The following is a 12,232-nucleotide window of genomic DNA, read 5'->3' as shown; positions in this document are numbered from 1 at the left end:
CCCCCCCCCCCCCCCCAGCGAAGCGGAACCACAGCGTAGCGACGCGGAAACCCATAACCCGTCACGGGCTCAAGCGGGTCATCTCAAACCCCTACAACCGAAGACGTAGCCGGTGCATTAGGCAGTAATCCTCGATTACCCTCATTACCAGTTAAGGCGTCGTCACACCAAAACCAGGAAGTCAATGGCGGCTCTGGGATAAAAAAAAGGAACCATCATTTTGTAGCGTCAATCAATAAATACTAGGAATCGCCCAGCAGGTGTCTTTGACCCTCGGTAGTCCGTGTCCCTGCTTATAGCGTGAGCTGACGTAGCAGACCACCTCCACTTCGCCTGAGTGTGTCCGTCGGTGGCCAAAACCACATGGCAATAACCGGTCCAAGGGTGGCCTCAGGAGACTGCGGGATGACGAGAAGCACCGCGCCTCAAGCTCTGCTTTGTGAGTCTCCCTACCGCTCGTGGGGGGATCTTTGTCTCGGGAAAGACATACAACTAACTGGGGCTACCAACAGAGCCATCAGGGAAAGTGCTGAATCTACCGGCGTCCCGGTAGACCATTACCCCCCTTCAGACAATGCTGGTAGAAAGCCAAGTGGTGGAAAAGAATAAAGAGTAGAGAGCGGTAATGGCAGTTTTTATAGTCGTCGACGGCTATACGGCGATGGTCATTGTTTTTTGCAATACGCCTATGAGCTATACGAAATTTTTGTAGATACATGACGACGTGACAGGAGGGTCAACGGAATTTAGAGTTGTTATGGGCATCAAAATTATCAGCGGGCCTGGTTTACCAAGATGTCTCTTTTCTAGAGTTTTTTATCATTGTTGTATCGTATTCTGGATCTACCACAAAGCGGGCCTTGATCGATGCTCACTGCGAGGAGTACGAAAGATGGCTGGCTGTAGCCTATTCTGGGAAGTGCGACTCATGTATTCTTCGTATAGGGTGGTGGCGACGTCGTCAATGCGACGAGGGAGGAGCCGTGCTCGATTAATTGGTCTGAATAACTAGAACCTTGTGCCCACTAGCGATTTGAGGCTTAAGAGGTGACGGTCAAGTGTGCACGCATTACAGTTGGTGCCTCAAGTTCCCCTAATGTATCCATGTGTCAAAGTGTGGGGGGTTTGCATAAGATTAGGCATTAGCTTCAAAAGGCCAATGACGTCATCGTCGCACTAATATCCTGTCCCGAGATTCGGGGATAATCTCCTAGTGAGCGAGATTTCGTTGTAGCGTCGCAAATGAAGAACGAGAGCGCCTTACAATATAATCTATAATTTGAGCATTCCATTTTCCGATTACGTGGATAATTTTACAGTGTTCTATGATTTAAGTTTATGGTAAAGTTTACTGGTGGCTTTCCACCCATTGTCTGGCCAGCTTGAACAATTCGATCCAGGGCCCGTAGCCTTCCCAGGCCGCCAGCTGGTCCTTGGGGTACCACGAGTTCAGCTCGAGGCGACACACCCGTTCCGGGTGGGGCATCATAGCTAACACCCGCCCGTTGGCGTTGGTGATCCCGGCAATGCCGTCAGGCAGCCCGTTGGGGTTGAACGGGTATTGCTGGGTGACGTTGCCGTAGTTGTCGACGTAGCGCACCGCCGCCTGGTCGAAGTTGGCGTGCTTGTCCGCCAGCGCCCAGTGGGCGCGCCCTTCGCCGTGGGCAACAGCGATGGGGAGCTTCAGCCCCTTCATCAGCTGGAGGAAGATCGAGTTGTTCAGCGCCGCGGCGTCAACCTCCACCATGACGAAACGAGCCTCGTATTGTTCACTGAGGTTGCGTTCGAACGTGGGCCAGTTCTCAGTGCCGGGGATTAACTCAGCAATCCGCGAGAGGAATTGACACCCGTTACAGGCACCAAAGGCGAAGGTGTCTTCACGTTGTTGGAAGAAACGCTCGAATTCGGCGCGAGCACGGTCGTTGTATAACACCAGCTTCGCCCACCCGGCGCCGGCGCCTAAGACGTCACCGAACGAGAACCCACCGCAGGCGGCGAGCCCGACAAACGAGTCGAGCAGCACGGCGCCCAGCAACAAGTCGCTCATGTGGACGTCATAAACGTCGAACCCGGCTTGCGAGAAGCACCACGCCATCTCCTGTTGCGAGTTCACCCCCTGTTCACGCAAGATCGCCACCTTAGGGCGCAGCAGCAGCAGTTGCAATTGTTTCAAGTTGGCGACGGGGTCGTAGGTTAATTGGTACAGGATACCGGGGTCTTTGTCGTCGGCGATGTTTTCGAATTCTTGGGTGCTGGTGGTGGGGTTATCACGCAACTTCTGGATGGTGTACGAGGTCTCGGCCCACTGTTCTTGGAGCTGGGCTCTCAGCAGGGCGTAGACGTCGTTGCCGTTGTGAACGACGCGCACCACCAGGGTGTCGAACACGGGCTTACCCACCACTCTGATGGCCTCGGGAGCGACGTTGTGGGCGTGGAAGTGGGCGACAAACTTGTCGTAGTCAGCAGCAGACACTTGAAACACAGCCCCGAGCTCTTCGTTGAAAAGCGCCGCCACCACGTCTTCGTCGTTGACCTCAACTTCAGCGCCACAACGCCCGGCGAACGCCATCTCGGCGACGGTGGTGAAAAGACCACCTTCGGAACGGTCGTGGTAGGCGAGCACAAGGTCAGTTTGGTGGAGGGCAATCATCGCTTCCAACACGTTCTTGAGTGCTTGGGCATCGTCAACGTTGGGGGCATCGTTGCCAACAGCACCGTAAACTTGAGCCAAAGCCAGCCCACCCAAGCGGGCGTGGCTGGTGGGCGCCACCAACACCAACAAGGTGTCGTCGCGGCGCTGCAATTGCGGTGTCCAGTTGCGGCGGGTATCGGCCACAGGGGCAAATGCGGTGATGGTAAGCGCAAGGGGAGCGGTAACTTCGCCGCCGTCCCACTTCATCTTCATCGACATCGAGTCCTTACCCACGGGGATGGCGACGCCCAAAGCAGGGCACAAGTCCATACCCAACGCTTCCACGGCCTCGTAGAGCTTAGCGCCTTCACCAGGGTGCAGCGCCGCCAGCATCCAGTTCGCCGACAACTTGACGGCGTCGAGGCTGGTGACGTCCGCCAGCAACAAGTTGAACAACGACTCGGCGACGGCCATCTTCGCCAGCGCCGCCGCCAGGATAAGCGCCAACGTCGGCTTCTCGCCCATCGCCATCGCCTCACCGGTGTGGAGGATTTCAGGGCCGAGCGAGGTGGCAGTGACCCCGCAGTCAGCCACGGGCACTTGCCACGGGCCAACCATCTGGTCGCGGTCGACCAAACCGGTGATGAACCGGTCACCGATAGTGATGAGGAACAGCTTGGAACCGACAGCGGGCAAATGCATCACCCGATCCACCAGCTCCGCGATCTCAAGCTTGTCGGTAGAGAACGGTTGGAGCTGTAAGTTGGCAGTGGTAGCGGTACGCAGCATCTTAGGCGGCTTACCAAAGAGCACCAGCATTTCCAAGTCAATGGGAGTCAGCTTAAGCAACGAATCGGTAAGCACGAGTCTCTTCTCTTCGGTAGCGGTACCGACAACGGCGAAGGGACACCGTTCCCGCTCACACATCTTCTTGAAGGTGTCGAGGTCTTCAGGAGCGACACCAAGAACAAACCGTTCTTGCGATTCGTTACACCAGATCTCCATCGGCGACATACCCGGTTCAAGCGACAAGATGTCTCTGAGCTCGAACTGGGCGCCCAAGTCGTTATCGTGGACCAATTCAGGGAGGGCGTTGGAAAGACCACCGGCACCGACATCGTGGATCAGCTGGATGGGGTTTTCTTCGGCGCCGAGCTCAACACAGGCGGAAATCACTTCCTGGGCTCTACGTTGAAGCTCAGGGTTACCACGTTGCACCGAGGCGAAATCGAGTTCCGCCAGCCCTTCACCAGAAGAAACCAGCGAGGCGGCGCCACCACCGAGACCAATAAGCATCAGCTGACCGCCCAAAACGATAAGCTTAGCCCCGGGAGTAATGCGCTTGTTCTTGAGGGCAAGCAGCGGACGGATGGCCCCCATACCACCGGCCAACATGATGGGCTTGTGGAACCCTCTAGTCTCTTGTTTACCTTCAGCGTTGGTCACTTCGGTAGTCAATGTCCGCCAGTAACCGTTAATAGCGGGACGACCAAATTCGTTGTTGAAGGCAGCAGAACCAATGGGAGCTTCGAGCATGATGTCAAGCGACAGAGCAATGTGGTTAGGCTTACCGACGTCGCGTTCCCACGGTTGTTTAAAGCCAGGAATGTTCAAGTCACTAACGGAGAAACCAGCGAGACCGGCTTTAGTCTTGGAACCGCGACCGACGGCGGCTTCGTCTCTGATTTCACCACCGGAACCAGTGGCAGCACCAGCAAAAGGAGACACGGCAGTGGGGTGGTTATGGGTTTCCACTTTGACCAACGTTTGCACGGTTTCCCTGATCAGGTGCCATTGCTTCAGGTCGAACTTGGGAGCCCACACGAACCCTTCGGGACCGTCAAACACGGCGGCATTATCCAGGTACGCCAGCACCGTGTGTTGCGGGTTCTTGGCGTGAGTGTTGCGGATCATCTTGAAAAGAGACAACGGCTTAGCGGCACCGTCGATGGTCCAGTCAGCGTTGAAAATCTTGTGGCGACAGTGTTCGGAGTTCACCTGGGCGAACATGAACAATTCGACGTCGGTGGGGTTTCTACCAATCACCTTAGTGAAGGCATCGATAAGGTAATCGATTTCCCCTTGGTCAAGGGCGAGACCAAGCTCCTTATTGGCCTTAGCCAAGTTATCAGGACCCGAAAGCACGTCCACCGTCACCAAGGGTTTAGGCAGGTGGTGGGCGAACATCTCTTCAGGGTTAGGCGCCTTGTTGACGTAGATCAGCTGAGTCATACGGTCAAACACCGAAGTCAAAAGCTCGCCGGAAGCGAAGTCGACGGGGGCGTCAGTTTCGATCAAGAGAGCCAACCCTCTCTCAATCCGGTCCACGGTTTCAGAAAGACCACAGATGTGGGCGATATCCGTCGCCTTCAGCGACCAAGGAGAAATGGTGCCAGGACGGGGGATGATGCGGATCAAGTAGGTGTTGTTTTCGCCACCAAAGTCCTTGGCCACGTTTTGGACGAGGGGGGCGTCGCTGTCGGTGGCGGGGGTATCGTACTGCAACAACACGTCGACCAATTGCCGCTGGCGGTCCAGCAACGGCTGCTTCAGGGCGAGGTAATGGACGTACACCAGCGCCACCAGCGCCACTTTCGCCGGCGCTTTGGCTTCGATCTCCAGCACGAGCGCCGAGACACGGAAGGGAGACAAGGCCTGGGGCCCGGGCAACACGAGCAACGTTTCGCTCATCGCGCAGCTAGATCGATGGATGGGGAGTGGGGTGGAGGAAACGAGGGTGTGTTTGTCTCCTAGGCAGGATGAGCAATCGCTTATATGTGACTCGCGGGCGGCGGTTGACTCGGAATCCGGGGGCGCTCCCAGCAGCGAAAAAAACTCTATATCGCAGTAGGTGGGCTCTACCCGTGCAATAAACTCCGAATAAAACAAAAATACCCAAAGAATGGAGTGAAAATTTGTAACGGAAGAATGCTGTAATGTGTGAGAATGTGGGATCAACGGCTACAACTAGGTTTCAGATTAGTATACCTCTGAGATCACTAAAATCTGGCATCGTACCACTCTATTCCGTCGCTATCGGAGTGCATAATATTATTTCGCCCCAGTTAATTAATTGTCTGTATTCGACTCTTCCACGTGCGGCGCCAACTATACGAACAAGCTAACAGAAGCATCCAAACTTGATCTAGCTAATCTTCATTTTATTCATACAGTTGTTACAGAATTGGATATTTTGGAGTTGACTTGCGATTCAATATATTGTCAGAACCGTATTTGTATCCTGTGTAGGGTTTTTTCTGTGGGTGGCCATCCCCTCTTCTCATCGCTAGCCATCGCGCACCAGTGACCCCGACACGACCATGGCCCAAGGCAAGATCAAGCTCCAGGCGAAGAAGTCGACCCGGGTGACGAAGAAGCAGCAGAACCCCAAGAACTACGCCCCTAAAATCATCAAGGCCAAGAAGCAAAAGGCCGTCGCTGCGCAAAAGTTCGCCAAACGCCACCAGGCTCAGCTTGCTACCCTGACGGAGAAGCTCATCTCGTCGAGAGTGGGCCACCTTGAGTTGATCAAAGGTCTGAGACGGGAGCTCGAAAAGGAGCAGAAGGAAGCTGAGAAAAAGAAGAAGTGATGGACGCGTCGTTTTTCACGTTTGAAGATAAACCTACGGAGTGCTTGGTTGCCACCGCGAAGGTGGTGATCCACTCAGCTGACCATTTGGAAGAGACTTTGGCCATCCCTCGATTGACGGGGATTGACCCTTACCTCGGCACTGAACTTCCTAAACGCAAAAAAAAGTGGACCAGCTCATGATTGCAAAGGGCATGTTTATTTAGTGATGACCATAGCGTTAACTGCCATGGGATGCGCTACATAAAGTAAACACTATGTTCAATAAATTTACCATTAGTATTAGTGAATTCATCTTTGATGTACACGTTTACAGTACATAACTCAACTTTTGATGCATTTTAGTAACGATCATCAATGGAGTATCTGGACTGATTAGGTGAGCTCTGGGAAGCGTACACTCGATACAGTGGCGTATGTTTCACATTTCGTAGGTTAAGCGAAAACGTCTCCTCGCGTGATTGATTTGGAAATGTGGGTTTAATGTAGACCAGATATGTATCTTAAAACGGGCGCCACATGTCGTTTATTCTTCCTTCAATCACTGGTGACGAATGATAGCACTCATTGGATATCGAAACCATTCAGAAATTTCGAGTAGAACAAGATTAGCATCATTATATGATTTCGTTCATCGCGGTCGTGGCCATTGAAGGATGTGTTCGGATCCTAGCATGTTGGGACAGTAGAATGACGGTGGCTCGTTAACCAAGCCAAGCGACCTCATAGTGTACGCAGGAGGTCTCGCAAAGTGCGGCGATGCTACCTCCCAGACGATTTCCAAATGTTGGAGCTGGCACTCATCCTCGAAGTCGAGCCAAAGCTCTTCAGCGTCGACGTTGCGTATCTCCAAAGTGTTCACTGACGCTGGGATAAAGAGAGGGCTGATTTGGTGCAGTCAATGAAAACGCCCACAATCGTAAGCCTTTGCAACGTTGAGCATCCCGCAAATGCTCGACAACCTAATACATGCCCCGGCCTACGAGAACTTTGTTTTTTCCAAGGACTCGAAACCATCAATCTTTCAATACCATGGTTTAGCTCTGAATCGAGAAGAGGGGTACCGGAGGTATACAATTCACGACACTTGACGCTGGTATTGTTGCGACGGCCGAGCGCCGTGTTTTCAAACTCAACATCATCAGCAACTATATTGGTGGAATTGTGTATCACACTCCGCTTCACCAAAACTCTAATCGCCTCCACCTCAACATCATTAATCTCACAATTATGTATGTCCAACAGTTCCAATATACGGCCAAATCTTAAGCTATCAATGGCGCATTTTTTCAACGTCACAGATGAAACTCCTGGTAGCTCCAATATGTGTGCATTATCGGCGTAGTTTGCAAGAGAAACGTGAGCACCCTTCACTTTGGGTGTATCCAACTCTAGCTTATCAGCTACATGAACTGACAAGGATACAAGTTGAGGACAGTGAATTGAAGCGTTCCGCACATTTATCAAATCGGCCTCGCGCAAACCAGAAGAACTGATGGACACATCAATCATGTTGGACCACAATATAAATTCCTTGATTTGCTCAGGAATACCAGTAACGGGTTCGCTGGTGCATAATGTGAGTTTCTCTAATGTTTGGGGCAATTTGAGCTGGTCTGTCATCGGCTCATACAAAGACATCTCAACAATTCTGAGCAGCTGAAAATGATCAAGATTGGATACGGAATAATCCACGGCGAGCAATTCGGTGATGCCTCTTTTTTGTGATGCCTCCAACAAATTCAGGACGTCGTTATCCTCGAAGACCTCTAACAATTCTAGCAGGTGATCCCTATCAAGTTCCAACTTCTTGAGATTTGGACAATAAACTCCCTCAAATTGCAACCATGAGTTTAACTTTTTGATTTTCAAGTCCCTCACATTATCCAACCGACTATAGTTTGGCATGGAGTTATAGATGGTCAATTCTTCCACTTGGTTCCATGGTAAATTATCGTAGTGGGAATCGACTTCGACATTTCGGAGATTAGGCAATTGCCACGATACGTTGTCACTGCTGGCATTGATTAACGTAACGTCGGTAAGTGTCTGTGGCAAGTAGAATCCATTAATCTGGCAGTTTTCAATGCGTAATCGCTGAAGACTGGCATCCGTCGCCAAGCTCCTCATATTATATATTAGACAATCTTTGGCAGTCAACAGACCGATTCCCTCTGAGATATAGGAGGCATCAAACGTCACATTAATAACCTCGAGATTGTTGATAGGGTGCTTTAAGTTTTGCATTTCTTTTTCAAACCATTTGCCGTTATCACGATATATGCCGTCACCGCTTATTGTCACATCAAGCAGTTTCACCTCCACCTGATTGAGCTGATGAGCTGTTAGACGCCACATTTTCACCGTTGTGGTTACCTTAACATCGCATGGCGGGAGTTGGGCGAGTACGTCAAATGTAACTTTATAAGGACACCGTTCTGTGGCATCAAGGGATACTGCCACCACACGCGTCTGGAGACAATTGGCTGCCGGCCCAACACATGGGTGTGGAGCGAATGCCACGTAAGCTCGACAGATCAGAGGCACATCGAGGAGCGAGTAGATTTGTCTCTGGATCTCACGAGGGAGGTCTTCAAACCGCGCCATGCACCCATGGTTGGATAAAGACATGTAACGGTGCCAATGCTAATCTGCTCAAATGGGATGGTGGCAGGGTTTGTCAACGACAGGTCGTGGCCCCTTTAGCGCTCCAAAGGGAGGAAGTTCCACGGAATAGTCGTTTTCACTTCATTGTTTGATTCAATGAGAATGTCGTCGTGTGCAGGTAGTAAATAGCACCAAATTTGATTTAAGTCGTCTGTTTGATATCAAATCCTTTAGTGGTAACTTACCACGGGTGGTTTGATGTAAAGTAACATACATTGAATAAGTTCAAGATTTGGTATCGGTTCTTTCTTGAAACTTGCAATTTTTGCAAATTGAAGACAACATCATATGTTTGGGAGAAGTTCCTTGATTCAAACTTGTAAGTTGACATTATGTTGACAAAGTAGCTGGTTTCGGGTGTGTTTTCAAATTGTAGAATCAGAATGTAATCAATTTCTTGAGCTGAAGTCGTGTGTGTACACGGCGATGCACTTAATAATGAATGCCATCTCGTCGCTCAACCTTAGTTTCCACCTACAATTTCTTGTCCACCACTAATTGATTCGTAATCTAACAAGAGCCTTCATGGTAATATTCGTCATGTTTGTTTTTGTTTGCTCGTTTAATTGTCGTTGTTTACCTCTTAGCCTCATCACCACCTTGATGCGCACAATTGACAGCTCCATCCAGTTGGACTGCCACTAAGACTAATGTCTAAGCTGACCTCTGGCAAACCACACGAACAGCGGAAGCTGTCGAAATATGGCGGCTCATCGACGACGGACAGTGGGCCTATGATGATGCTTAGAAGTCTATACGATGGCTCTGAAAAGTCCTCAATTGAAGCCATCCGCTACTTAAAGGAGTTGAAGTTCAATGCCTTACGAGCTGACGTTGATGGGGAAACTAAGTTATTTAACTGGAGTCTTCAAAGGAAGCTTGAGTCGCTTGACACTTTGACCGATCGACGGGTTCTTGATCTCCACGATGCATCAGAATTGAAAGCTCAGCAATATCTCACAAAAGTGATTGATGCCATTTCATTCAGCGTCTACATGAAATTTTATGAGGAAATGAAGATTTTATGTATCACGTTTCCTCACAACGATGAGCCTCATCCTCATTGGTGCAGAGAGGCTTGGACGCTACTTGCACGGATATACCAATTTATGGACGACTACGATCGTTTAGGGAACGTGCTTGAGCTTCTTGCTATGCTCATTCCTAAGGAGAACGAGCTTTCGACGGAGTATGAGGATAGCATCCGACCATTTCGAAAGCAAGTATATGATTTGAAAGCAGAGGACGTGCTTGATGGTTCCAAAGAAGCGGAAGTGCGTGATATCATTGTTTCCGTTTTGAATATTTTACCCAATTGGTTTTCATTATTTTGAAAAAGAGAGCAGGGATGACATTTATGTGTCCCTGCACCATCAGCAAATCAGGGATTATCTATTGTCGCTCCTTGGCAATTTAAAGCTATCAATCGGAAAAATGCCACTACAACCAACAGCATCCATGACGTCAAGCGCGAATCAGGTAGTTTCGTTTCACCAAGTTACTTTCGCTGACATTTGTGACGCTCGCAAACAAAAATCGACGACGGCAAAGAAGTATCACCGATTCTGGATGGCTTGTTGAAGTATGACGAGTTTAACGCGGTACCATCCAAAATTGCATGATAAACTTTGTTCAGTGAATCAACATTGCTTACCACCACCAACTCACACTCATATTCGAACCGGCTATTATGGTAGCATACTTCAATGTGAGTCAAGAAGTGTCTACTCGATGCTCACATAAATCACCATCATAGGATATGGCATATGCAATGAATATAAGCTGAGAACTTCATATTTTCAAATTTGCATCAATACTAAGCCATAAATTTCGTTTATATCTTTTGCTGTAACAATGTAGAGACCACTTTGACTAAATTCGGATAAATATTCAACTTGATGAAATGAAGTGCAATCACACGACCACTCTGATATTGATATCTGACCGCAGGAGCGTCAAAACTGCAGATTACTTGTAAAACTGAATATACCGTAAATTAAATTTTTCACGAACGGTCCCTTGGCCCAGTTGGTTAAGGCGTGGTGCTAATAACGCCAAGATCAGCGGTTCGATCCCGCTAGGGACCATTCTTTTTGCAACTTCAGCCGATTAAACTCTGTCAGGTACCTTAGTATCCCATCAAACTCCATGAGACTTCTGCAGCCAGTGGCCAAGCGTATTACAAGTACGACGGTAGTATCAATCTTTCTTGCGATTTGCAACTTGTAGCGCCACGATTGTCTGGTCGTCCTGCAGGTAGTGCCAGAAGAGTGCCCCTACTCCAACTACGTCAAATTTATCATTGATTCACCCAGAAACACACCAGCAATACTTCAGATACCAACAATGATTACAAGGCAAAAGGATCATTCTATCAATCTTCCCCAATCTTTAGCCTTGACAAACCTGCAACTAACTCAAATCAAACTTCAACTCGCCCAGATATTTACCTACAATACTTCTGGTGCCAAAGAAGTTTAAGGAGCAAACGGGAAGTCTGTACCAAATTTTCCTGATTTTATATCGCACTTTAAAGTTTTTCGTATGAAAATTTAGAAAAATCCCATTTGCCGTTGTAAATTCTATCTTCACCGTATACTTTACGGTGGTGTATTTCAATTCTTTCTAGAATGTCATATACGTCATGAAAAACCAGATTGAAAATTTGTCGTCCATATGCACATGCAGTGCTTGTGTGCAGAACCTCAAACCTTGGAAGCGTGATTTTTGTCCCAGCATTGATGCCAACACCACCTTGAACCCATCACACCAAATATACGTGCTTAAAAACCATAACGACGCTGAGAAATACGAGCTATTAGCTCTGTAAGTGCATATTATAGCTCACCCTGTCATGTCCTGCATCTTCTCACATGCACCTGCATATAGGTATTGATCTAGATTAGGTGTTATACCTTTCTCATTACTGCTACGAACATCACAAATGAATTTTAATGCTCACAAAATGTGATAGGCCATGTTTGAAACCCAGAAGAGTGCAAAGAAAAATTTTGCAAAAAAAAAAAGTTTTTTTTTAGTACAAAACCTCACTTAGATCCACCAGTTTTGACGTCAACTCACCCAAAGTCACCTCAAATATACTTCCAGTACCATAGAATTTTATGGAGCTATTGGTTTGATTCTGGCGATTTCTCGTGATTTTATAACACACTTTAAAGTTTTTCGGAGAAAAATTCAGAAAAATTCAGAAAAATCCCATTTGCCGTCATAAATACCATGTCAGTCGTGTACATCACGGTGGTGTTGTCTATTCTTCTCTTGAGTGTAATATAAGCTGTGAACACATTCGGTCGGAAGTTCACAAATGTCATGCAGTCGGAACT

General features: G+C 48.8%; 4 protein-coding genes across 4 annotated transcripts; 2 read left to right on the top strand and 2 right to left on the bottom strand. All coding sequences in view use genetic code 12, as the record gives it.

The window, feature by feature from the left end:
- Positions 1–1,348: 1,348 nt before the first annotated feature.
- Positions 1,349–5,323, bottom strand: ADE6 (phosphoribosylformylglycinamidine synthase; the record flags this gene model as incomplete). The annotated part of the gene is made up of 1 exon (XM_034153951.1): positions 1,349–5,323. One exon carries the CDS (start codon positions 5,321–5,323, stop codon positions 1,349–1,351), a length of 3,975 nt encoding a protein of 1,324 aa, XP_034013767.1.
- A 629-nt stretch (positions 5,324–5,952) lies between these two features.
- On the top strand, positions 5,953–6,222 carry DIURU_001409 (uncharacterized protein; the record flags this gene model as incomplete). The annotated part of the gene is made up of 1 exon (XM_034153949.1): positions 5,953–6,222. One exon carries the CDS (start codon positions 5,953–5,955, stop codon positions 6,220–6,222), a length of 270 nt encoding a protein of 89 aa, XP_034013766.1.
- Positions 6,223–7,079: 857 nt separating this feature from the next.
- On the bottom strand, positions 7,080–8,828 carry DIURU_001408 (uncharacterized protein; the record flags this gene model as incomplete). Its single annotated transcript, XM_034153948.1, has 1 exon — positions 7,080–8,828. The coding sequence occupies one exon, from the start codon at positions 8,826–8,828 to the stop codon at positions 7,080–7,082; it is 1,749 nt and encodes a 582-aa protein (XP_034013765.1).
- Positions 8,829–9,538: 710 nt separating this feature from the next.
- Positions 9,539–10,222, top strand: DIURU_001407 (uncharacterized protein; the record flags this gene model as incomplete). Its single annotated transcript, XM_034153947.1, has 1 exon — positions 9,539–10,222. One exon carries the CDS (start codon positions 9,539–9,541, stop codon positions 10,220–10,222), a length of 684 nt encoding a protein of 227 aa, XP_034013764.1.
- Positions 10,223–12,232: the final 2,010 nt, after the last annotated feature.

The sequence above is a fragment of the Diutina rugosa genome (assembly GCF_008704595.1).
Source record: "Diutina rugosa strain CBS 613 chromosome Unknown scaffold25_size169986, whole genome shotgun sequence".
Classification (NCBI taxonomy): domain Eukaryota; kingdom Fungi; phylum Ascomycota; class Pichiomycetes; order Serinales; family Debaryomycetaceae; genus Diutina; species Diutina rugosa.
Note: the sequence above shows the minus strand (reverse complement) of the source record. Positions and strands in the feature narration are given on the sequence as shown.